Genomic DNA, 25946 nt, shown 5'->3' on the forward strand with positions numbered 1-25946 from the left:
GTGAGTCACATCAAGGGTTTGCGAGTGAAGGAGATTTTCGTGTTGGTTAAGTTGTGCTGATGCAGGAGTATCATGCGTGCCTCTAATTTAGACCAGGGGAAGCAGTGTCTGCCTCACCCACAGGTGCAATGAGGACAACTCTTGAGATACGATCGTCAGGTGTTTCCACTAGGGGCTGCACTGGTCCGAGCGCATTTCCCAGTGCAGGCACGCTCAGCACCTCCTCACCTGGAGCCCTGTGTGCGGGAGGAGTTTGCTACGAGAGCAATAATGAGTCTAATATCGAAGCCTCCCTCGGATATTAGCATGAACACCTAAGATGTGTGTGTCATAAAAGCACTGCATCAGCTCTGCTTCCAGAACATTCCAGGTAGAAACCCCTCAAGGTCCGTTGGTGTAGCAGCTGTGCCAGCGATGGCTGCAGCCGTGCCGAGTTAAGGGCACTGCCCAGGTGCAGACGCTCAGCCCCTGATGGGCGGCGGGGCCGGGTAGTGCTCGTGCACTTGCATTGTTTCTGCCTCAGGCTGGGGGTGACCACTCTGGAAGATCAGCTCCCGAGTTCTTCCAAACCTGATCAAAAAAAGCCGCAGGAAGGAGAAACTCTGTAGCCCTCGGCAAACAGCCACGTGCTTCTTCATAGCCCCACAAAAATGGGTTTTGGAGGGAAAAGGTATGAGCTTGATATCAAAGAACGTACAAATGGTAAGTGCATTGCTGAGGTCTATTTGCTTACTGCTCCCCGGGGTTGTTTGCTTGTAGGAGGTGCTCTCAGCTTTTATCCTGCTGGCTTTTTTGGTTTGGTTCGGTGGATGTTCACATATTGGGGTAGCTCTGATATGTCTGTAGTTCAATGTATCCTTCACGTGTGCAGCAAATTGGGTCTGTGTCTTCCCTAGCCTTTTGAGGTTTTATGCTTCACAAAGCACTGCAGGGCTTCATCACTACCTTGGTTGAAGATTTGCAAGCAGACATACTAAGTTTAGCCCTAAGACTCCCACCTTTCCAGGTAAAGGGATGTCATGCTTCGCAGCGGGATGTTAAGTGTTTTATCAGGTGGATCGGCAAGGAGCCAGCTGGGCTTCACTTCGTCCCTGGAAATCACTTGTGGAGTGGGAGAGCGACTGGCCACCATGGCTGTTGTTTGGTATGCCCAGTTGGTTGAAAAACAGAATGTGTGTTTCACAGGAGAGCTCTGAGAAAGGAGAGGAGCGAGGTGTCAGGTTTTGCCCTCTGTGTCGTTACATAAGGGCGTCAGGGGCTCCTGTGTGCCTCTCTGTTACGAGTATCTCGTTGCCAGCATCCCCAGCCTCGTTCTTCACCGAACTGGTGGCAGCAGAACCTTGTCGGTCGGTTGCTTGGCCATCAAGGGTCCCTGGAGCACACGGGTCTGTGCTTTAAGCTGCGGGGCTACTAGGGTGGGAGAGAGTGACCCTCTGGGGTGAAGGGGATGGTACCAGCGGCCCGGCTCGGGGGGCGCGGGCGGGAGAGGGATTAGCGCAGTCACCGCCAGGGATGGAGCGCAGCCCCGCGGGGCCGCAGCCGGCTCTCGGGGCTCCCCGAGCGGCGGGGCGGCGCCGTCCGGCCGCCCGCGCTGCCCGTTGTGCCCGCGGGAGGGCCGGGGGGGTCCCGCCTCGCCGCCCGGCCCCTTTGCATTGCGCATGGGCCCTCCCCGCCGGGTGGCCATGTTGCAGTGCTAGCAGGCGGCGCAGAGCGGCGGGCCGGCAGCGCAGGGCGCAGCGCTCAGCACCGCACCGCGATGGCCGTGGCCGTGGGCAGACCGGCGGTGCGCGGGGCTGGGGGCGGGCCGGGCGGGGGGCCGGGGGCTGCGGGGGCGCGCTGCCGGCGGCGCGGAGCCGGGGGCTGCGGGGGTGCGGTGCCCGTGGCGGGTTGCGGGGGCGCGATGCCGGGGGGCGCGGTGGGCTCGCCGGGGCGCCGCCGCCTCTGCCCCTTCCCGGGGCCGGAGGAGCCCGCGCAAAACTTTTTGTCTCCGTTTCGGGCCCGCGGCTCGTGACTGCGGCGGGGCCGGGCCGGCGGCGGGCAGCTCGTCCCGGAGCCCCGCGCTCCGAGCCGCGCGGGGAGGCGGCGGGGGTGGTCCCCGGGCTGCGCCCGCCGGGACCGAGCTGTGCGGCGGTGCTGTGCCGCGGGTGTTTCTGCCCCGCCGCTTCCCGCGGATGGGAAGAGCTGGGAGCGGGCAGGGCAGTGCCCCGTGCGGGATGGGCAGCCAGGCGGGCGGGACGTGCCTGCATCCCTTGGGGAGAGGCGCTGGGCTGCGGCGGGAGAGGCACGGCAGTCCCGGAGTGGAAGTCTTCCGAGAGGCACGCGTGTCTTGCGTTTTCCAGCGTGACCGTTTTTCTCGGGATGTGGTGGCCGGGAGTCTTTTTTTTTTTTTTACGTGCATGTTGAGAAGGACAAAAGATTTCCCCTTTACGGAGAGAAAGAAAAAAAAAAAAAAGCCTAAACCCACAAAAACTACCAGATGCTGCTCCCGAAAAAAAAAAAAAAAGCGAGTATCTCTTGCATCCAGCTTGAAGAAACGTGAATGAAACTCCACCGTGACCAAACTGAATGCACTTTTGTGCATCGTCGGCCGCGGGAGGGAGAGACTTGACCGACTTCCCAACAACTTTTTCAGTGCTTGCGAGTAACCCAGATGTTGCCCATGAGCCGAGGACTTGAATGTGGCTCCTTCTCATAATAAGAGAATGGTCTGCGTTCAAGATGTGACCAGAATGAGACAGTTTCTTTTGGCGTTTATTATGTGCTTGTGGATCTGCGGGGCTGTAATGTTCCTCTGATGTGGCAAAGCAAAGTATGGAGATGGGGTTTAATGGTGTTACTGGAGGTGGGGAAGTTATGCTGCTAAGCAAAATAAGAGCTGATGTTTGTTAACAGAATACCTATAAATTATATCAGCTATTTGTAAAGCATCTTCTGAAATGATTCCTTGATCTTAAGGTCTGAAGCATGCTTGGAAATTGAAGTTTGTCAGTGTCAGAAGATGCATTGAAATCATGGCTTCAGCTGGTTTTTAGGGCAGGCTGAAGGGTATTGACAAGCCTTTTCGCTTTGTGTGGAGCAGCAACCTCACAGCATTAATAGGCTGAGGAACGTGGCTTACTGCAAGATGTGATTGCTGTTTGTTCCTGAGTATGTGTTTTGCTTTAGTTTTTTGTCATTGTGTTAAACTCGTGCTGTCACTCAGCCTCTCGTGTTTCTGGTTAATCCAAGTCCATGAACAATCCCAAAGCAGCACCCACAGAGGGTTTTGCAGTAGTTAAACCAAATCCCTGCGTGTGTGTGTGTGTGTGCTGCTGGGTCCAGTGCAGTGGGGCTGGCTGCAGGATAAAGCATCCTTCAGCATGAGAAGCATGTGCGTGTGGGAGAGGGAAGGACGAGGGCACTCGGCTTCCTTTGCAAGCAGCTGGTGGGCAGACCCTTCACCCTCCCGTGTTGCTGCTTTTTGAAGAAGAGTTGTTTTATCTTGAGGTGATAAGAGAAGAAAGAACAGTGGGCTGACACTCGGGAGGCATTGGGGGTGTTTTGTCTTGCGTATCATCTTATCTAATCCTGTCTGCTCCCACTTTGCCTGCTGCTGTTGTGTTGCTGGGAGGGTGGCAGGGAGTTGGAAGAAATAGTTAATTATATGTTAGAGCAAGGCAAGACTGGTGAAGATTTGCTTTGCAACTTTCTTACAGAATGTGATTAAGTGGAGCCTTGAGTGGTATGCGTCTGGTTGGAGGGAGAATTAAAGGAAGGGGGAAAGGAAAGGAATGAAACCAAAAGCGAGTCAGTTTGACTTAAAACGATGATAACATTCCTGAGTCACAACCTTTTACGTCCTGGCAGGATATGACATTATGTTAATTGTAAAAGCATGCATAAAGAATAACTTCAGCAAACTGCTCTGAAGTGTCTGTGTTTAATTGTAGCCGAGCAGGGCGTGTTTTGGTAGGATGGGCGGCTTTCATTTTTAGGCCCTGATCCCACAGATGTGAGGGCACATGTGTAATGCGCTGCCTGTAATTTCATTTGCCTTAATGGAGCCTGCTCTGGGTATGTAAATGTAAAGGCATGCATAAGCAAAGCTTTGGCAGGATTGGTGCTGGGAGCTGCCCTGGGAGCTCTCAGCTGATGAAAGCCGAGCATGTGCTTAAACATGCACCGGGCTGGAAGGATGCACATGGTCATCTGGGCTCAGGGTGAGATAAACCACTTGCAGTCTGGAAACGGTTGAGGTGTGCTAGATATGGGACCCCTTTCTTCCTCCTGGGTTGCTTCCCAGCATCTTGACCAGTGTGGGATGGGTTCTTAGTAGATCAGAGCGTGGAAGAGGGCTCTGGCCTGCCTACCCTTCTCTTTATGTGTTTATCCCAAATGTTTACAGAACCGGAGCTTGGTCTGTTACGGGAGCAAGACTCATGTTTACAGGGATGTACACCCTGCTCCAAGTCAAACAGAAATGGAGGGAAAGTGAAGCTGCAATGCAGATTTGACATGGGAACCATGGAGAACGTTATCTGAGAGATTAAAACAGTGCAGTGCACTCTCCCATCTGTTTTAAAAATACTTGATAATGAGAGACTGCTGGTTTCCATGGAGGGGAGGAAGGAGAGGGAGATGGGAAGGTAGAGCAAGAGATGAGCACAAAGAAAGGGGGTGCCCCCTTGTCTCTGTGAGTGTTTCTGTGCTCTCAGTAGCTGAGTATCTGGTCACAGTCAATGTGTTGTGGGCTTAGGTGGCCCTGCTGGGGCTGCTGATGTGGCCAGGGCACAGGTTTTGGCTTCCTTGCCTGCTTTCAGCTGCTGAGTGGGGCTTCTTGGGCCTGGCCTGGCTCAGCTGTCTGCACCAGGGACGCAGACCTGGGTGGTGCACAGAGGACTGTATTCTAGTGTGCGACCTCTTAGTTTCCTTTATTCACCTCAGCACCTTGTTTGCAGTAGGAAATTCTTTCAGACAATTCTTGTTGCTCCTGTTGATGTTAACAATGGTGGGAACTTGCCTCCTCCTTGCCTTTTTTCAGCACAGTCTTGGTTGTGGGGCAGGTTATGTGTCCAGCCCACCACATGCTCAGGGCCTCTAGCTTTTCCAGCACGAAAGGAGCTGACCAGGAGTCAGGGTCTGATGGAGATGCTTGGAAAGGCTTTACTTTGTGTAGATGAAATGATCAGGAATCAATTCTAGTGTCTGAGTAGGGCCCCTAAAATAATGATGGGGATTGATTAAGTAACCAGCATGAATCCGAGAAGTAAAATATTCACTCAGCGCTGGGGCATGTTTTGTATGTCCCCTTCCCACCCCTGCAGCCCCCAAGAGAGAGAGAAAGCTTGACTGGCTGGCTGCCAGTTCTCGAGTCACTTGAGGGTTGTTGGTTCTCTTTCTGTGGCTCTTCCTCCTGAGGTGATTCCTAGAGCATGGTCACGAGGCTGCTCAGTAGCTTGTGGCTTGCTTTGCAGGAGAGATGCCAGGGGGACAGGGTCTTCTGTTGGCTTGGCAAACGCTCCTGCCTTTCCCAGCCTCGTCCTTGGTGTGGTTTGGCTCTAGGCTTCGGTCCTGTCAAGCTACAGTGGCTCTTGCGGGGAAAGATCCAGGAGCAGCTTCAGCGTAGAACAGTTGGATGCAAGCAGGTGATTTAAAAATAAACAAAAAAGCCTCCCAATAGTATTTGAAGCTTTTTTTAGGTACGCTCTTGAGCTGCCTGTGCTTCCAGCCCTGTGAGCAGCTCTGCAGCCTACTGGAGTAAGTGATGCGGAATAATGGTTCAGACAAACACCACGGCGTGGGGAGAGCTCAGTGTTAATTCTGCTGGAGATGCTCCAGAGCAGAGCCACAAAACCAACTTCAGGGTCTTGCTCTCTTAGCTCAGAGCAGTGGTAACAAAAATTAACCCCAAATGTTGTTCATGATTACCACAATATAAGTGCTAGTTTGCATGCTGCTGTGTGATGGGAATAGGAGATGCTCCTTCTTCATCCCACCTGGATGCCTTTCCCCATCCTCTACATCGTGGTGCCTGGTTTAGACGTGTGGGCAGGACTTGCAAGAGTTGCCAGAGCTCTTCTTCTCCACAGCTCGGGCAGGTGTGATTAATGTGGCTTAGGCAAGGTCCACTTGGCCAGGCATGAGGCAGTGGAGAAAGAGCCATGAGAAGGGGGAGCAGCTCCCTGTGCTTTTCCTTTAGCCCTTCTGGAAGCTTTCTCCCTGTGGAGTGCTCTGCTTGTCCCACGTAAGCGATGCCTTCTTGGCATGAGCTGTAGTCCAAGGGCCATTATTGCCATTTCCCTGGTAGTACAGGTATTTTGCTGAGCTCTGATTTATAAGTCTTGAGCTATCTTTGGGACTCCTTACTTAAAAATACACCCTATGCCTGTGTTTAGGAGAGTGTCAAAGTAGCCTTAGGATCTGAATTTGCAGTTAGAGCTTTGAAGTTGCTCAAAATAGGAAGGAGATAAATCTTTTCTTGCAGGCTTAAGCTTTTTGTTTTCCATAGTAGCATCCCACATACGGTGTTGTCAAAGCACGGACTGCTACTGTTTTGGGGAGCTGGGGTTTTTTTCTTCCATCTCAGCTTATAGCTTCTTTAGATCTTTATTGTCTAATGATATTCTGTTGCCATTTCTGCATCCCACATTTATTTTCAGATGGGATTTAGCTGCTGGAATTATGTTCCTGAAGTACTGTAATTGTGGGTTATTTCTTTACCAGATCTGGTCATGAATACTTGGCACAAGTTAATAGAAAAAGACCTGTTTTAGAAACGTTTTGGTTTTGCCACAGTTGTTGCCTGCTTTGCCAGCGACTTCCTGTGCAGAGCAGTAGTTCTAGTAGAAATTGTTCCAGGAAATCTTCATGGATATTATGTATTTCATTCCCAGATGATATTAACCTCTCTCACGTGGTGGGTGTGGAAGCGAGAAAGTGCTCTGAGTCCTGAGGGGGATCTTTTGTGAATGACTTGCAGGACTTGAGGGCTGTCCGTGGCTCTGAAGGTGTTCTGCCGAGCCTGGGTGTTTCCCTGGTGGGTTCTGTGGGTGCAAAGTGAATGACAGTGTCCTGTGTAAGCAAGAGGATCGACAGAAACTGCTTGCCAGGCACGTGGTGACTGCACCAAGTGTGTGAAATGCTTTGTGTAAGCACAGGAACACGGCTTGAATGGAGGTTCTGGCAGTCTGGGGGAGGCAGCCTCTGCTTTGTCTGGAGAGGAAAGGAAGGTGGGAGAGGAGCAAGTTGGGTAGATGGCTTGCTTGGTGACTGCACGAGCTTGTGCTTCCCTCTTCCACAGAGCAGCACGGAGACTGATTCCCAGGGAAGTACAAGAGTGAGAACTGCAGGAGAGGTGGAATTGCAGGGCTACTTTTAGCCTTCCAGGTAGAGGTTCCCAGCTGTAGCCACAGCCACATCTTTGCGTTTTGAAGCACACAAATCATCTCCTTTCAGCCCCTGTGAAAACCCTTCTCCTCCAGTCTGAGTCAACCTGGGAGCTTTTGGCACCTTTCAGATGAATGAAGAATGTCAGGCTGATGGTCCTGGCTTAATTTTTCTGGGGCAAAATTTGGCAGGCAGCAGACCATCTTGGAAATGAAAAAGTTTCACCCTGGAAAGGTGAAGGTGCCAGGTTATCACTGACACTCGTTCCTGGCATCGCTCTGCACTAAAATGTATTTCCCCACATCCTCCACATGTGTGCAGGAAATGTACAGTAGGAAACACCAGTAAAGAAGTGGTGCATAAATATAGTTGCATTTGTTTCTTTGTATGATTCAAGATTTTTCTGTTCTCTGTGTCCTTTTCTTTTAATTGGTAGAGTTACATTTTTGTGTATCCGCACAACAAAAGTAGAAACACCGTGGCTAATGGCATTTCAGTAGTCTTTGTTGTTGTTTTGTTCCTAGTTTGAGGTGTCAAGACTGGTATTGTCAGAAATCGTTGAATTAAATAATTGGAGCCGGTGCTCATTTATTGTCAGCCTTTCCAGCTGAAAGATTAGGGTGTTGTACTGTGAGCAGGTATTGCTCGCGTTTACATGCCGGGAGTGATTATAAGGCTTAACGCAGCCATCTGGGACTGAACATATGCACAGCCCTCAAAGCTTCGTGGCAAGACCCCCAGAGGAGCAGGGATTTTGCCAGATCGTCTGGTGACTTGTGCTGGTGATAAATCACACCACTTCCCCGCCACATCCATTGGCTGCTGCTTTTTCCTCCCTCAGATCTGTTTCATGTCCAGGTTGGGCTCTGGCAGGTCTCAGTGTGCCTCTTGTTTTTTGGGCAGTCAGAGTTCTGAGCTCTGAGATTTTTTGCCTGAGTGTGAGCACAAGGGTATGGACACTGTGTGTGGGGGGAAGTAATTGTTGAAATCCTGTTTCAGCGACTTTATCTGTAAAGCTTCCCATAGTTGTGGCCAGGTAACCCAACTTTCTGCTGTTGTGTTTTTTTAACAGAAGAAACAATGATTGCCTTTGTTAGCTCATAGAATCAGAAGACTAAGATTTTTAATTACATTTGAAAAGGGTTTTGTTGGTTTCCTATATATTGTATGTAACTTCCAAGCCAAGAAAAATCCCTGGTGCTTTTAAATGAATGCTTTTCTGCCACAAACTCCCTTTTATCCCAGAAAATGCCAGCCTAGTCTCATTCCGTTTCATCTGCCTCATTAATATTAAATACGTGGCACTTTAATATGGCAGCCGGAGCAAAGCGGGGAATTTCAGCTGATATCTGACAATGGCAAGCTGAGATTAAATGACACTGCAGTGCAATCGCTATATATAAAGTAATTGGCGTTTTTCAGGAGCGTTTGACCTAATTTGTTTTTTTTTTTTTCCTCCCCTTGTCTTGTGGGGAAGGCAAAGGTTTGGTGATTGCAACCCAAGTCCCTGGTGTCCAGTGGAGGCAGACTGCAGCACCAGACCCAGGAGCTGCTTCCTGCTGGGGAGAACCTGCATGGAAGTGTCTGCTGGGGCCCAGGGGCAGCTCTTGAGGAGGCCGTGGTAAACCCTCCTGGTGCTCTGAGTTACAAAGAAGCTGCCTGAAAGTGGAAAATAAACAGCTTCTGGGAGAAGTGCCTCTCCTTCTGGGATGCACAGTTGATGGTCACTGAACAATTAGAGCGATTCGCTTTGATTTCTGATACATGATTGAGTAGTGCTGTCAGGGGACCTTGGGCCGTGTGTTTCCAGGTAGCTGGGTATTCACCCTAGTGGAAAGCACTCTTGCTATTCAGCATTTGGAGATAAGCAATTATTAATTATTAGAACATTAACTACAAGAGCCACTTGGGGTTAGGGCTTGTGTGACTGGCATGCTACGAGTGTTCCACCTTCTGATTTGGTGGGTGGTCGTGGGCGAATGCCTTTGTTTTCTCCAGAAGTAAAGCAGAGGATAATTCCCTGCCTTGTTTTACCAAGTTGTGATCAGTGAAATAATAGCACAGCCACAGTCACCTTTGCAAACCTCGCCCTCTTGCACCAAATGGAGCGAGATCTTGTGGCGCAGAGGCATTACCAGACTAATGCTTTTAATTAAAACCACTTGCCAGAAAATAACTATTCAAATAAGGTAATAGGCACGTTATGTTTTCGAGGAGATAGAACAATAAGGAGGAAGGGTTTAAAAGCGAGCAGCATGAGTAACTCTGACCTTGTTTCTCTGGGTTTACAGTAATGCAATTGAGGGCAATTTTCACATAGAGCATTCCTAAGACGCAGTTAATTTCTCTGTTGTAGCCCAGAATTGCTTAAACATGAAAGCCTGAGGTGTTTTCTTGTTTAAGCAAAATATTATTTGAAATTGTAGTCTGATGTGTGACTCCTGTCTGTTTTTGTACACAGCTACGTTTCCTCCAGGGTTGATCTTGCCAGGAATGGAGCTCAGAAGAGCGTTTTTCCAATGGGATGTGCATTACCAGGTTTTGATATAACCTGAGGAAAGCAGTATTTTTTCATAGCCTAACCAAGTAACCTGATGATTTCTTGCAGTGGGATGAGCCAAAAAGCTAGAAGTATAAACCTAGACTAGCTGTGATACAGCTTACATGGTGTTGTGGTTTCAGTTTGAGGGGAAGTGTAAAGTTCACACAGGCTAGAAAACGGTCCATGTTTCTGGCATGGAGTAGGTGGTTGGTCCCTGTGTAAAATGCTCAGTAAGAAGTCCCAAGAGACGAGTGTGTGGATGTTGTCTGCATCCACACCACCTGTGGTAAATGAGACTTTCCTGGAGTGTGTGTGCTGCAGCATCTGGGCAATTAAAAGCTGTTGAGGGCAGAGGCCTGGTATTGCTAGTTTGGTGCTGTGCCTTGCAGAGATGGGTCATGGTTCAGTGTCTGGAGTCCAGTGGTGCTGGATGGTAGGAAGGAGGATGGAGAAGGCTGAACGTTTGCCATCCTCTGGGGTACTGTGTAAGTAGGAGGATGTGTAAGTAGGAAGATTGTGCAAGTCCACTCTTGAGGTTTATGCTCCAGTTTGCAGCCTTAGGGGCTGAGTGACCTGAGAAAACGTGAATTCAAACCTCATGTGCCCAGGGAAGGGCTGCTCCGGCCTGTGCTGACTCTCCTGGGATTGGAATGTGCTGCTGGCCTGCAGCAGGCACAGGCTTGTGCTGTGTTGGTGTGTGATGTGCAGAGTGGGAGCCTCAACCATGGACAAACCCAGCTTCTCCTCCTGGACAACCATGGAAAGAAGAGCTGGGCATTAACTTTCCTCTTGGAAGGCTTCCCAAGTTCCTGGAGCAGTTATTTGCCTGTCAGACCCCAGCGATGTGGAGGTGGAGTCTGCATTGTTAATAACGAATATGCAGCAGCAGATCCCTTGCTTTGATATCTCTCATTAAATAACTTGAGCCAAGGGCAAAAACGTGCACTGCACATGGGAATGGTGCCCCAGTTTTGGGATAGGCAGATCTGCAGCGCTTGGAGCCGTAGAGCATGTCAGAGCAGGGAGCTCCTTCATGTGAACTAATCTTCCCTAGCCCTCTGCAGGAGGCGCTCGCTCGGAGCGGCGCCTTCGGGTCTGTTTGTCTTCCCGAATCCCTAGGTTTGGCTCCATGAGTTTGTGACAGGCTTTACCTGCTCTGTCAGGCCTCTGGAGCCTCGCTGCTGCAGAGAGCCGGAGCCCGGTGCGGTGGAGCTCTCGGCAGCAGCGCTGCTCAGCTGTCACAGTCGCTCCTGCTCCGCGCAGCACTCGTGCTCGGCTGCGCTGCGGTGTGTGCTGGCCAAGCTGAACACTTCAGTGCTTGGCTCACGGATGGATACCTCACGTGCCCTGCTGCCTGTCCCGGTGCTTCCAGGAGGAGAAATCCAGAGCTGTGAGCACACCGAGCTACAGTGTAAAGGAACCGCGGGAGGTGCAAGCTAATGGCTAAGAGCTTATTGTTGGTACTCAGAGAAACAGCCCTGCAAAGTGTTCCGTTCCAGAAGCTGTCCTCGAGCTGTGGGTTTAACCAAGTGGAGTCCAGTATGTATTGTGTGTACTCATAAGGCTGCAAGACTTGGAATTCTGTGTTTAGCTTGACCAGGACAAGTCTGAGCAGCTGGACTGTGCAGGAGCGTAGTACACTGGGGACTTGGTTCTGTTCACTTTGGGGGTCTATGGGAGAAAAACACTGGAAGTGTGGTGTTTGTTTAACACTGCACTGTTACAAGCAGTGGCATGGGTTGCTACAGCACAAGTCTTGACAGGAGGGCAGAAATTAAAATGAAGTCTGTATCCATCTGCTTTTGTGTTCCCTTCGAAGGGCAAACATGACCGGGGTGGACAGTGGAAGCAGATTGTGGTGGCCAACATTAATTAATCTGTGAGGGTGGATACTGGCTCCGGTTTAACCTTTTTAGCAGGGCTCCACCAACAGCTAATGGATGTTGCAGCAGCCTGTGTATGGAATAATTTATGAATTTGGAAGAACACGGTTCCAGAGAATGTGGGTGAATGCCAGTGGTTTGCAAATCTCTGCCAGTGGTCTTGTGAGTGGCGGGCTGCTGCAGGAAAAATAATATTGGATTAGCTCAGGGTAATGTTTGGAAGTGTCCCACTTAGTTCCTAAAGCCTGGTCCTTGTGCAGAGCTGCACTGGGCTCTGGGCAGGATACCCAGAAGTTGCAGAAATATATTAAATATGCCAATTGTGCGTGCACCAAACAAGGAGTGAGGAACAACACAGGGAGATGGTTTTAGCTTCTGGCTTTTCCCAAGCACCTTTTGAAGTACTGTTGTCATTGGGGAAGACAGTTTCCTTGTTTCAAGTCCTTGGACTGCCTGGGCACATGCCAGGTTGCTTGATCTCACAGCTCCAAGGCAGCTCAGTCCCTTTACCTGAAGAAATGGGAGCCTTGCCTCGGCCCCAGACTCCAGAGCCGGATGGGATCCCAGCAGTTTTCCCCAGCCTGTTTCCAGCTTTGCATTCCTGCTTTTAATTAAACTGTCGCGACACTGCAGGCAGAGCAGGACTGAGATACCAGAAGCCAAAGGTCCAGCTCACAAAGGTGTTTGGGAGCCTTGGAATGCGGATGGGAAGCCTTTGACAGCGCATAGGGCAGGATCAGGGCCTGCCTCCCACTAATTGTGATTTATTTGCTCTCTGCTTATCCAGCCACTCCGTGCCAGGGCCGAAAACACCACTGGAGTCTGGTTCTAATAACCAAGCATAGCATCACAACTGAGGGGCACCTTGTACCACAGCTACCCCTTTGCAAGCCCTCACAAGTGTCTCACTCTGCAAAAGTTCATGGGCGCTGTTTACCTGTGAGGATCTTTGTGGATTTGAGTTAATTACAGAAGGCTCCAAGGAGATTTGCTGTAACTCAGTTGGGATGGAGGACTTGGGGAAAAATAGCTGGTTCTGGAACCATTGTCAGCGGGGCACACCAAACACGAAGCTGATAGTACATTTTGGATCAAGTCCTTATTTGTAAGTCAGAAGAGGATTTTATTATTACAGGATGCATTTAATTAGTGTCTGGAATGTAGCCACTAATGTAAGTTTGTATAGAAGGACTCTTAGAATTTTCCTTTAGGTGTTGTTGTTTTCTACATGTAGGTGTTCAAACAATACTTAGTGTTAATAAAACGTAGCGACAGCCAAAGGGAAAATATTTTTCTTTTGCTTATTTCTTTGTGCTGTACATTTACACAGTTCCCATTTGGATCTTTTTGTTTTGGGAGATGTATGCCCCTTTTTCTAGAGCAAAAATGGAAGGGATTCACAAAGAAAAACTTAGCTTATGAAAACATAACAGTTGGCTGAAGAGTCAGGGACTGGAAGCATCTGAACCTGCTTAAATGAGGGGAAGTGTGGGAGTGGGACTTAGAGGTGTCACTGGAGCCTCCAAAGCCCTGGCTGTGAATGGGGGGACTTGCAGCCTCTCGGTTGGAGACTGACTTTTAAAAGGAAAGAAACTCCAACCCCTTCAGATATATCCCTGTCCCCAAACATTGCAGAAGGACCTTTACTGGACAGAAGTCGGTTACCGAAATGGCAGCTGAGCCAACCTTGTCCTCCTCACAGCCCCAGCCTGGCTGTTTCCTGGGGATGGGGAAGGAGGGACAGGGGAACTGTACAGCCTTGTGCTTTAGTAACAGACGTTCAGGAAGGGGGGTTGTGGGCAGGGTTTTCCGTATGTGGCGACTTACGCCAGTTTTGCGTCTGACTTTATTTGCATTATTAGGATTTAACTAATAAATCTGCTTTAAACCTGCTTGAAATCCGTGACGATGTGAAATTGCTGTTTTCCAGCGCTGAGTTGCTGAGGAAAGGCTTTCTCCAGACTGTGTGTCTGCTCTGCGTGGCAGATTATAAAGGTTGTAGCACAGCACGCTCTGCTCTGTCGTTGCTTCCCCTGTGGGTTGTCACCTGCGACATTGCTTTTTGTGTTAACCCTGACATTTGCCTTTACTGCATACTTGAGAGACTTCTGGTGTACAGTGCCTGGTGTAAAACGGGGAGGTGTTGGGGAGGTTGCACAAATTTCAGTAAAAAGTTGTTCTGTTGCTTTGCATTGTGTACAGAGAACTTGACTTAGGGTGTTGTGCCCAGCTCTTCGCTGTGAGCTTAAGCCCAGGGCAGGAACTGGGGCTCTGGTTGCAGGTGAACTCCCTGCCCTCGGTGCTGGCACAGCCCCGCTGCCTCTTGCCAGGATCCAGCCCTGGGCTGGAAGCTGTGCTCCAGCAGCTCAGGGGCCCGGTGCATCCGCTGAGCTGTGGTGTGCCCTCATTGCCTTTACAATCCCACCTGCACCAATGAAACTATTTATTTTATTCCCCAGGAATTCCTGCCTCAGTAATAGAGGTGTTTGGAAAATAGTTCCTGGCAAAAGAACCTTGTCAGACAAGCCCGAGGTGTCGTTGCCTGTAATTGAGGGAAAGATCCCTCATCTCCTGCAGGAAAACTTGTACAAGCCTCTCTTGTTGTAGGGTGCTGGTGCTGCTTGAGCCACCTTTGCAGGCCACTGTGGGCCTTGGGTTTCCTTGCTGGTGTGTTTGTGTGTTTTGGAGAGGAGAGAGATGTTGGGCTGCAGGAGGGCGTTTGGCTGTGCTGTGGTGGGAACTTGTCCTTCTGTCAAGTCCTTCACACTGTGTTAGTTTGTCAAGAGCAGCTTGAGTGCTAGGAAAGCCATTTCTCTTTTGGGGTGTGGGGAGGAATAGCTCAAGATCAACTTCAGTGCAGAAAATAGGCAGCGTGGGGCTCTTTGTGTTTGCGAGAGTTGGGTTAAATCTCTAGAATAAAAGGTTTATCTCTGATGCAATCCAAAAACTGGAGCTGTAAAGCTCATCCTCAGATTCCATGTGACTAGAGAGTTAATCCATTCTTCTGGTGCTGTGAATGTTTATTTAGCTGTACATTTATGGAGTTCAGATGGTCTGCAGTGTGTGTTGGGCAATTGCCGGTGTCCCGTCCAGGGATTCTTTATGACTTGGAGCATCACCAGGATTGTAGTGACCATCAAACGCTGTTGTGATCCTGCCCCTTAGCAAGTAATGGATGTGGAAAGGACTGTGGGAACATTCCTGTCTGCAGTGAGAAGAATGTTTTGTCTTTCACTGTCGATGGACTCCAGAAATGTGAGGTCTCTGTAGCAGTTATCAGTGCAGCAAGACTTGAGGGGGATAAAAAACCTGGTGTAGAGAGGCCTTCTCGTCCCATCTCCTAACAATCCCAGTGTTATGACTGTGCTGAGGACCTAGATCAGATGTGCTTTCCTCTGGAGGAACTCTGGCCAGTTAAGTTTTTTGGAAAGACAAAACATAGTCTTCCAAGGCAGCCACAAAAATTTGGAATTAATGAGGTGAAGGGAAGGAAGTCATTCAATTGAAATGGGGAATTGCTCCTATTTATAAAAACTTGAGTGTTGGCTTTCCCTGTTTAAGGCAGAAGAACAAAGACTTGGTGAAGGCCGGTGGGGAACGTTGTTGCTTTTGAGCCAGTTGAGAGCTTGAAGTCTATGGAGTGATGATTCAAAACTGTCAGCTAAAGAATTGAATAAACCTTCACCTTTTCCTCTGAGTGCAGATTCAGTTCAACTTAATTCTACTGTCCTTCTTGCTGAAGCTGGAAAACTGCACACTAAGGCAAACAACAATATTTGTATTCTTTGATATTCTTTGATTGCTGACCTTTTCTTATTCATGTTGAGTGTCTTTTCTGGTGCCCTAAAAGAGCTTGTGTACCATAAGGGGCTCTGTGTGTTCTGTTTTCCTTTTCAAAGCAGATGTGAGGGCTGTGACTCAACACTAAGTGTATTAGACCATGCCATGAACTCATTAAAAGCTGGTTTGCTTGCTTTGTTGTTGTTTTCTGATTACTTGGTCAGAACCACACTCAAGTGTACCCATTGCTGGTGAGAGTAGTAACACTGGACTTGGCTAAACCTGAAATATTTTTCTCTGGCCCTTTTATTTAGGGACCTTAGTGTCATATGTGCATGTTGCATATGATTTTAAGAATTCAATCCAGTTGATACTGGATTTATACTTCCTTGCTGGTGCTGGACCAGTAAAGTTTCCCTGGGGAATTCCAGTGTGTGTGTAGCACTGGTTCAGACCCTGAAAGCCCTGCTAGGGGTTTTCCAAGGAGCTGGGTTGGGTGGTGGTTATTTTGAAGTCAGGACCTGTTTATACACATTGCTGTGGTACCTGGACATTGGATAAGCTATGTTTGTATGTATATCAGTGTTATCTTAGGATGTTGATATGAAGACAATTGCTGTGATGAATCTGAACTCTTTAGTCCAGACTCAGAACTCATAAATGAATGACCTGAAGCTGTATTAACATGGATCCTGGCTGTAAGTCCCAGTGCTAATTAATTATCCTGAGCACGATGTGGGGCACTTTTCAGCCTTGGAGCTTGCTGAATAGGAGCTGACAGAACGTGCCCTGGATGTGTGGCTGCAGCTTTTCAGGAAAGAACACACAGGGTTAAGGAGCTGCAAGGCAGCCCTGCTGGTGCCTGCACCACCTCAAGGAAAACTGCTGCTTTTTGTGTCCAGAGCAGCCCTTACTTTGAGCAGGTATTGGAACAGTGCTGCCTTGTTACAGCTTGGTGAGCAAGGCCTTTGGGCTGCTTTCCTTTCTTGTGCTCTGGTTGTGTTCACACCCCTGACTGGAGTGCGGTTGGTGGAAGCCTGGGGAAGGTTGGAGGAAAATAGCATCAGGTTGGCAGGCTTGTGTTAGTTCTACCCTCTTGTGCCTGGGAGCAGTGTCCCAGTTTGCTCCTGGCCTGTGTGAGTGTAACTGGGAGTCTCGCTGGGTTTGCGTATCACCCTTCCCTCTGTCCCAGGTTGTGCTGTGCCTCCAGCTAAAGGCTTTTAGCCAACTACAAATCCACTTATTTAAGGGCCCATGGTGCAGCTGTTTCAGGGCTATTTTAAGTGCATGATGGTGAAATACAGAAGGAAATGGCTGTTGTTGGCTTTTTCCTCTCTGCTGCCTTGCTGGACTATATCTGTATTTGTGGTGGTGTGGGACTGTGTAGCCAGAAGGGCTGGAAAAGGGTAAAAGAACTGCAAGCAAGCAAGCAAGCAAAGTGTTTCTAATGTCCATATAGCAACATGCTTTCCTGCATGCTGTCTGCTGTCAGGAGAGACATTGGCCAGAGAAGCAAATAGCATCTGGTTCTCATTGGGCTCTGCCTTTGGATCGTCTTCATTCTTGTTTGTCACATTATGTCTCTTTTTTTCCCCCTTCCTTCCTTTCTCCTTTTTTCTTTTTTTTCCCTGCAGTGAGTTTACAAGCCTTGCTGGAATGCACATATGTTCCTTATCATCCCCCAAGTCCAGCTTTTTTTTTTTTTTTTTTTTTTGCTGGTTAGCAGTTTGTGACATCAGGGGCTGTTAGAAGCATTAGTCACTTTTACTCCAAATAGAAAGGCCCGTGGTTTTTGGAAACCTATGGAGGAAAATGTCTTTTATGTCAGTTCTTGGCATAAATGGAACTGCGAGTGCTCTGAGCTTGTGCTGACCTTTAGCCAAACATTTTGCCCGAAGACAAATGTTCGTTCCCGCTCTCTCCAGCCACTCCTGAATTGTCAGATTTTGCTGACTGCCCTCTTTCCAGAAGAATGCAACTGTATCCTTTTTCCTCCGTGCTCCTGCCGGTTTCCTGCAGCTTGCCAATGTAAGCAGTCCCCTCTCTTCCCTGCCCGCGTGCCTCAAAGGCGCGGGAAGCGTGTCCTCCATGTGTGCTGGGACTGCTGCAAGCCCGTGCTGGGGAGCTGGGACTGGGGCAGGCATGGGGCTGGGTGGGCTGCATGGGGCCAGGGAACAGCTTGTGATGCCTGCTGGCTGTGCCCTGTGTCATCCTGCCCTTCATTTAGGGAGCCAGCCTTGGAGAGAGCAGCACTGCTCTCTGTTAGTGCCTGCGCCAGTGGAAATGTGTCCAGCATCACCCACTCTCTGGGGGTATCTCCTCAGGGAACCTTCCTTGCTCTCGTTGGCAGCTTCCTTTGGCTGGTAATTCCACAGATCCGCAGGGTTTTATCTTTTAGAGCAGTATTCGGTGCAAGGGGGGATGGCACTGGACCCACACCTGCCCTTCCCCATCTGCTCTGCCCAGTGCTTTGTTGGACAAGTTGCTTCCAGTCTTCCTCCCACAGACTAACCTTTTCTGCTATCCTGATTTGTGCTATCGTCATTCTCGGGGATTAAAAGGAAAATCTGGCATGTTCAAGGAGAGTCTTTTTGTGTTCCCTGTGACTTCCCTGCTTGCTGAGCGAGGGAGCCATCTGCGGCATAGCACTGCCGACAGTATTCCTTGTTACTGGGAGTAGGGAGACCTGGCTGCTTGCTGTTGTTCCAGACATTGCTGGAGGGCTGGGACAAAGGCCTAGTGAGAAGCTGTGTGTCCCTGAGCAGCTGCAGCTGGTGCCAGCTTTTATCTAGGAAGAGCAAGATGGTTTCCTGCAGTCCACCCCTCCGGGACAATGGCTGCAGCAGTGAGTCACTGCTGGGGTGGTGGGAGGCATGGATCTTCATGCCTTGACTGACACATTCATGTGCAGAATGAGAACATGCCTTCCACAGGGTCTGCTCTCCCTGTTGGGAGAGAAGGGAAAAAAGGGGGGGGGGAACCAACTAAGGACCTCCCAGACTTCCCAATAACTTATGGAGCCATCTGCCCAATCCTGCAGCCAGCCCAGCAGCATGGGGACAGGAACTCCCCCTCTTCTGCTGATGACACTTATCACAGCCTGAAACAGCAGCCGAGAAGTCCTTCCTCTTGATGAGCTGACAAACTGATTGATTGCTATGGGCCCTTTCCTTGTGGCATCACTGCCTGGCAAGGAGGGCAAGGGAGTTGTTCCTGCTCTTCGTGTTCTCCCTGTACCAGTTTGTAAGTTCCCTTGTCCAGCAGTTACGGGTTTGACCATGCCTTAAGCCTCTGTAAGGAAGGGGAGGGGGGGTGTGGATGCTGTTTCAAGGAACAGAGAGCTTGGCTCTGGCACAGACACTGGGAATACTTGGTGCCCTGCTGGCATGGAGAGGGTATGATAGATCTATCTCTTGCTGACTGCTCTTTGCTTCTGTGCTCTCTGCTCGTCCCTGAGCTGTGTTTTTGTCTGAGCAGACAAAACTATCCCAGAGGTCCCTGGCTTTGGATGTAGCATCTAAGATGACTTCAGAAATGCAAGAACGTGTGCCTAGTAACTGGTCAAAAATGTTGCTGCCCTGAGCTGCTGACAACAATAAGAGCTTTTAGAATTTCTTAAAGGTGCCTCCTGAGTCGTGTGGCCTCAAATAACTAAACACTTGCTTCATATTTGTGGTTGAGCTCAATATTTTGCATACCAGCGTTTTCCCCCTCTCGAATTTGAGGCTCGTTTTTGTTTTCTTTAACTCTTGGGAGGCCGTGTGAAGCTGACCCCCAGCCGCCGGCAGCCCTGGGCCAGGAGGGGCCGAGGGAAGGGTTTACCAGCAGCCTTAAGGCAAAAGAGGCTCAGGCAGGAGCTTGCTGGGGCTGGGGGAACAGTCCTCACCATGGTTAAGTCCTGAGCGAGGAGAGCAGACCCGAGACCGGGGCACTAACTGCACATGTCCTTGGGGATCTGCCCTCCTCAGCCTTTTGGGAGCGGTGCTTTTTTCCTACCCAAGAGAAGAGCAATTTTTGCATTATCTCCGATCAGCTACCACACAGCTTGTGACTTGCATGGACACTGCTCTGCTCGGTGCTGCCTCTGGAGGAGGGATGCATGTCCCAGCACAGGGCCCACCTTTATCTCCCCATCCCCATGTGCACACAGACCGTGCACTGTTCCTGACTCTGACCAGGAGAATAACTTCCCCTTTATCCCTGCTCGCTCTGCCAAGCTGCTGTGGCTTAGGAGGAATGAGCTGACTCTCTCCTTGCACGTGCCTCATCAACTGAATTGTTTTATGTGGCTTCAGTGAGTTCCATCCAGGCAGACCCACTGTTTGCCACAGAGCATCCCCTGCAGCATTGCTTCACCTACAAAACTTTTGCCACCGGGAGCTGTGTATGAAGAACAACAGATGGAAAATATCCTTGACAGAGTTCTGAGGTTGCAAACCCTTTTTTGTCTTGTGCAAGGCATTTTTTTACCCCCTTAAAATTAAGAGCACTAGAGCATGGGTTCCTGAAGGTAAATCTCTTTATAGTGATGGTAGGTAGGCAGATGCTGTGCCTTGTCTCTGCTTAGCTTACCCCCTCCCTTCCTCTGCTGGAGTTAAAACCAGCAGCTGTGATAACAGCAGCTCAAAGATTGTTGTTGACCCAAGAAATATCGACTGTGGGATGCCTTGTAGGGCTCTCTGGAAGGAGAAGTCAAGTGATCAGCATCTTTCTCAAGAAACAAGCATTTATTTGTTCATGTAGCTCTGCAGTTTTTGTAGGGGTTAGCACACAGCTCTGGAGGTTCAGAATTGCTTCCTCCTCCTGGATGGTGTGGGAAGAGGGAGGGAATATATGCCCTATAATGTGGTCTTCAGTAAAGGCGACGTGGGTGTCATAAGGAAGAGTTTAAAAATAAAGACTGTTTTTGGGATGTCTTAAGCTCTCTGACATCTGAGAACATGCAGACACCCAAATCTAGCAGCGTGTCTGGTGCAAACTGTCTGATCCCTCCAGGAGTCTGTGGAGCTGCAGTTTTACCCACGCTGATCTTGTCCATGGTTCCTGAAGCTGGGAGCAAAGAGCGGTGCTTGGCAAACAGTTACTCTTTTAGTGTGCCTGTAGGAGGTCAGTGCTTCCAGACACAGCGACTTGTCTGTGATTCTGAGGCGTCTCCAAGGACTGAGTTTCTGTGAGGGACAGCTGAGGGGGGTATTTTAGTCCAGGTGTGTGTTTAGGTGCAGTGTTGGGGGAAGAGGAGCTGTGCTGAGCTCTGTTCATCCGCTGCGGGAAAATGAGGAATGCACTTTGGAAGAAGGCAGTGAGGCAGGGTGCTGATGTGCCTTTGCACTTGGGGTGAAGTGCCTGAGCAGCACTGCTGACTTCGTCTGGAAGGAGAGCCGTGTGGCGAGAGGAATAAATCAGTGTGTAGTTGTTGGTGCACATGGGGGCTCTGGGGTTGTCTCTGGGGCAGGAGCCTGCACCTCCTCTTCAGCTGGAGTTGCCCAGTTCTCGGTGGGATGACTCAGTTGGGATCAAACCCAGTCCACTGACTGTGCTCAGGAGCTTGTCGGGGGCGATTCACAGCCGGAGCAGCGGGGCCATCTGACTTAGCATCCCCTTGTTGTTAAAACACTTCTGTTCTGCCAGACCGAATCCGTGAATCACTTGCCTGTTCTGCTAAAGATACCCTGAGCAATCAGGCTGGTTGCTCTCCAGCAGAGGCTTCCTTTCCATGTGGATAAAGCTATCCCCTTGAAGGGGGTAAAAGCAGGAGTGGAGGCCTGGCTGCAGTGGTAAGAGGTTATCCAGCCCTTGGATCCTTCCTTTGGATTCCTCTACAGCTCCCTCAAAACTGTGTGTACTTTCCAAGCCCATCTCTGTGCTGCAGAACTCACTGTTTGGTTACACGATGCTTTTGTTTGTGGGCTCAGAGAAAGATTTAGAATCCTAGTTCCTTTGGCTCCCTTGCCTTCTCCGAAATGCCTGTCTGTGATACTTGTGGAGAACTGCACCTATTTTCTCTCTCTGCTCCGCTCAGGGAGATGTGCTGCATCCTGGGAACGCTGAGGGAGGTGGAGGCTTGGCTTTGTGTTTGATCTCTGGCTGTGCCTCGGGCCTCGGAGCTTTTCATGAGCTTTCTGGTGTTTGGGGCAGATATCAGACTGCGCTTCTGCTCCCCGTTGTGAGCACAGCTTGTGAAAAATACTTGGCATTGCAAAGTGCAGGGGTAGTTCTTGTTTATTCCACTGTTGATGTTTGCCGCTCGCAGGGAAAAAAGCAGGGGAGGGAAATAAACCCGAGAAGGTCTGCAGCAAAAAATAACTGACACAGATGCAGGAGATGAGTGTAACTCCTGTTCCTGCTGAGTAACTGGTGATGAGGCAGTACTTGCTTGCCCAAAATATATCAGGGAAAGAGAGACTGGTGCTGAAAGATGTTCAACACCCACCACTTTCTGTGAAGCTTGTGAGTCATGGGCGCTTACTGCTTTCTGGGATCAGCTCTGAGCTCCCTTCACTTCATCATAAACCCAAGCCCACTGGTGTTTTAAAAATACTAATGTTAAAAATATTTAATTTAACCCATTCACATAACAAATGCCAGGGGCTCCTTCCATTGCCTGGGGCTTTTGCAGGAGAATCACTGTTGTGGGTCAGTGGTCTCTTCTGTGCTGTTCACTCAGCCTGAGTGAAGGAGGTGGCGTCTCTCAACCACACTAAGCTTCTGTGGTGTGGTGCTGATGGAATAGCTGTCAGTCCACAGAGGGGTGGAGGTGAACAGGCTGGTGGATTGGGGTTAAGCCTTCAGACAAACCTGGTTTAGGTGCTAGGAGAAGGCTCAAGTATCTAATACAGGTGTTGGGCCCTGTCTGTCAGCGTGGCAGAAAAGGACCCCTAGCCCCTTTCTGCTGTTTGGTGATGGCAGAGACAGAGACATTTTCACTTGATGTTGTCTTTCCCAGAGAATTATTGTATTTCTTTGAGTCTGAGTCTGTTTTCATCAACATTCAGCCCAGATGTAATTGGTTTTTTTTGGTGACTGGTCTTTATGTTCTGAGGGGGGAAGTGGAGCTGCTCAGCAATTGTGCAGAGAGTAGGAAGTCCTTCTCTGCTTTTGATTCTTATTTTATCACCCAAAGAGTGTCTTTTTCCATGTCTGGTCCAAAGCCCACTGATTTTGTGGAAAAGAAGCTGCTGCTTCCAGCATCTTTAAACCAGGCTAAGGCTGCCCACGACTGTAATTTAATATGGCCTTGGGGGAGTGACTGTGCTGGAAGTGTTTGGGTTTGGAGGAAGGTTAGTATTTTCTAAGTTAAGGACAAAGCAAACTTTGGGAGAAATATGTGAAATAACAGCAGAGCTGCTCTAGGTCTGCCAAGTTGATGGGGATTTTTTGTTTTACCTGTGCTCAGGACATTGGCACAACCACCATTTGCCAGGGAAGACCTAACTGGACTGGCTTCTTTTTCCAAGCTTCTCTGTGAATTATGGTACAGCTGTTGTGGTCCTAAATATAATCTTGGAGCTGTTTCAAACCTCCCTTGTGCAGGGTCTGTGCTGCCCTGTTCCCCTCCACAGCCTTGGGGTGTTGGATGTTGTCAGCTCAGGCCCCCCTGAGCAACCGGGAGGAGAGCAGGTCATGAGGGGTGACTGGCACCTTGGCCTGGCTTCTTTTCCTGCTGAAGACGTGGAGAGGCAGCACTGGGGGCTTTGCAGGTCACAGAGGAAACACTGGGATCAGTGCCCTGCTTTGTCACCCTGGGTCAGATGGGTTATTTGTACACCAAGGCACAGCAGAGCAGCACGCTCGCTTTGTTCCCTTCTGCTCCAAGCCTAGAAAAGCTGGAGAGACGTTTAGGTGGCTCTAGAGGCACTGTTGCTGTCTGAGCTATGTCCTGCTGTGGCCCTGCCAAAGGGATGCTGAGGCCTCAGAAAAAAACGTTTGGGTGTTGCAGATTGGTACAGAATCATGGTTTATTAGTGACAGGCACGGAGAAACAGTCTGGTGGTGTTTGCGTGCCTTGGGGTCAGGGACATCTTAGCTCCTGAGCCCCACGGCAGAGAGCTGGGTAGAAGTAAAAGGAGAGTACTTTGGGAGGGAAACCTAAGAGAAAGATGCTGTGTGCCAAAAACTCTGTGTCATTAACAGAGTTCTGACAGGACTTCTTCCCTGACAGGGGGTTTGCAACCCTGTTCAATGCTTTCCTTCTTGGTCTTACAGAACGATGACCTCAGGAACCTGTCCCTCTCCGGCCACGTGGGCTTCGACAGCCTCCCTGATCAACTGGTCAACAAGTCAACGTCCCAGGGCTTCTGCTTCAACATCCTCTGCGTGGGTAGGTCATCCTGCCCCTCGGCGCAGTCAGGGCTGCACCCCTCCACAGACTCACACCTCCTCCCTCTGCAAAGGGATGAGCTGAGCCACGGGGGACCACAGTGCCAGGGAAGTGACAGTTTTCTTCCCAGAGCTGCTCCAGGGTGAAATCTAGCACCCCTCTTTTCCTTTTCTCTACCTTGTCCCCTGAGTCAAAACGAGGACATTTTTAGCTGTTAAAATCTTCGCCTTTGATCATCCTGTGGTTCTGTTTTCCCCAAAGGCTGCCCATAAGGAAACTGAGCTAACTTGGGTGCTAAATGTATTTTTAAAAGAAAGTGAACTTCAATCTCCCTTTCTCTGGGTTGGGTGCAGAGGCTGTTTCTCACCAAATGACATTCCTTCCCTTCCAGGCTTTGCCTGTATAGTTACATTCTTAGTTTCTCCAATTGGAATCGATGCCATTTTTAGTCTCCAAGTGAGGTACTGGAGAACAAAGCCTGTCACCTGTCCTCTGCTGTATTTAACCTGGGTGCTGCAGGTTGGTTTTATATCTGAGTTACCTTTCCCAAATTGTTCAGAGGGTGAAATACAGGAAGGCAACATCTCCTCTTTGCTATAGGGAGATAGGTGCTGTCTTGGTACTCCATGGATACTACACACTTGGAAATCCATTGCTCAGCCCCTGGGAGCTGGGAGCCAAACTAGCTTGGACTTGTCAGTGGACCCAGAATGTGGTTCTGCAAAGTGACACAAATGCTGGGTTTCACTCTTAGCTTGGCAGAGCAGGCTATGAACACCATCTCTCCGTTCATTGTTCAGTTAAGCCTGCAAGAAGGGAGTATTGTCCCTTCTAATTAGTTACATTAATTAGCTGGAAAAACCCTGCAGCCCTCTGACTGTGAATTTTGCACAGTGAATTGAGGGTTTCTGTGAGCTGTGTGAATAGAAGTCTGGCACACAGACTGGGCTCCTCTCTGTAGCTCTGCCTGTCAAAGGAGGAGATAGGAGAGCAGTTGCACTTGTGCACACTCGAGCTCGCAGCCCTCACGTGACTGCTGGAGCAGCATGAATCCATTGCAGTTCAGCAGGGAACAGCCTGATTAGCAGGCAGCTCTTTGATCAAAATGGCATAAATTAATTGCCTTTCTCTCTTGCAGTAAATATTCCTTTCTTAGCACGACTTAATATGTCTCCATTAGCAATTTGATCCACCTCTTCTTTTTTGCCTGTAAAACGTGTCGATCCACCAATTTTCACCCCATGTTAAAATTTCACACAAACCCGCTGTAGTCATCCAAGGAACAGAAATCTTACTTTGGAAGCAAATTATTTTTTGTAATGGTGACTTGAGAAAGGACGTGGTGAACTTTGGCCTTGTGATGTGAGACTTTTATTTGGGATGTGAAAGGCTGCAAAGGCCATCTAGCACAGCACGCAGCAGTTCACATGAGGAGCTCCCTAAAATCTTCAGCTCCAGAGATGAAGATACTGTGCCATCAGTTCAGGACTCAGCTTTTCACATGAGCTGCCTCAGCCCACCCCTGCTCACAGCATGGGTAGCAGTAGCTGTGTGAGAGTATAATTGCTAAACAAACACTTCTGACTTAGAAATGGGATTTGGGCTAAAGCTTTCATCCGTGTTACTAATTGCACTGGGGATTAGTGAACCTGTAATAGTTTAAAAAGTTGGTATTCGATCAGTGTGCTATTTTCCTTTTCTTTAAAAAACACCTTATGTATTTCCCTGTCTCAAATTTTTATTGCCTCAGTTGTGCTGTGGGTTTTGGGTGACCTTCTTGAAACAGAAACAAAACCGTTTTAAAAAAATAAACCAAAATAAAATCGGGTATCTCCTTGGGAATCAAACACAGTGTTAAGAGAATTTACAGCTTGCTTCTGTGAGGAAAGTTCCTGGTTCAGTCCTGGGGAATTGGTAAAGATGGGTGGGGACTGTCTCCAAAGACATCTGTTCCTGCAGGGATTATCTTGCTTTAGCCATGTGCATGTAGCCTAATTCCACTGCTACCCAAGTGGAATAACTCCTTAACCTGGTGAACGTGCCCGAGAAGACGAGGAAA

At 49.4% G+C, this 25946-nt stretch overlaps 1 protein-coding gene across 4 annotated transcripts in view; it reads left to right on the plus strand.

Annotated features, from left to right (window-relative positions):
- Window positions 1-643: 643 nt before the first annotated feature.
- The window catches only part of SEPT11 (septin 11), a 45666-nt gene continuing 20363 nt past the window's right edge, over window positions 644-25946 (plus strand). For 2 of the 4 annotated variants that reach the window (XM_017836749.1, XM_017836748.1), the window contains exons 1-2: window positions 658-702; window positions 23773-23887. In XM_017836749.1, coding sequence (XP_017692238.1) covers window positions 673-702; window positions 23773-23887 — 145 coding nt within the window. In that variant the 5' untranslated portion in view covers window positions 658-672. Of the gene's footprint in view, window positions 703-1683; window positions 1784-23772; window positions 23888-25946 lie in introns of those variants that run through there. The other 2 variants (XM_017836746.1, XM_017836747.1) reach the window with 2 other exon arrangements.

The sequence above is a fragment of the Lepidothrix coronata genome, unplaced genomic scaffold (assembly GCF_001604755.1).
Source record: "Lepidothrix coronata isolate B3197 unplaced genomic scaffold, Lepidothrix_coronata-1.0 Scaffold283, whole genome shotgun sequence".
In the NCBI taxonomy this organism is placed as follows: domain Eukaryota; kingdom Metazoa; phylum Chordata; class Aves; order Passeriformes; family Pipridae; genus Lepidothrix; species Lepidothrix coronata.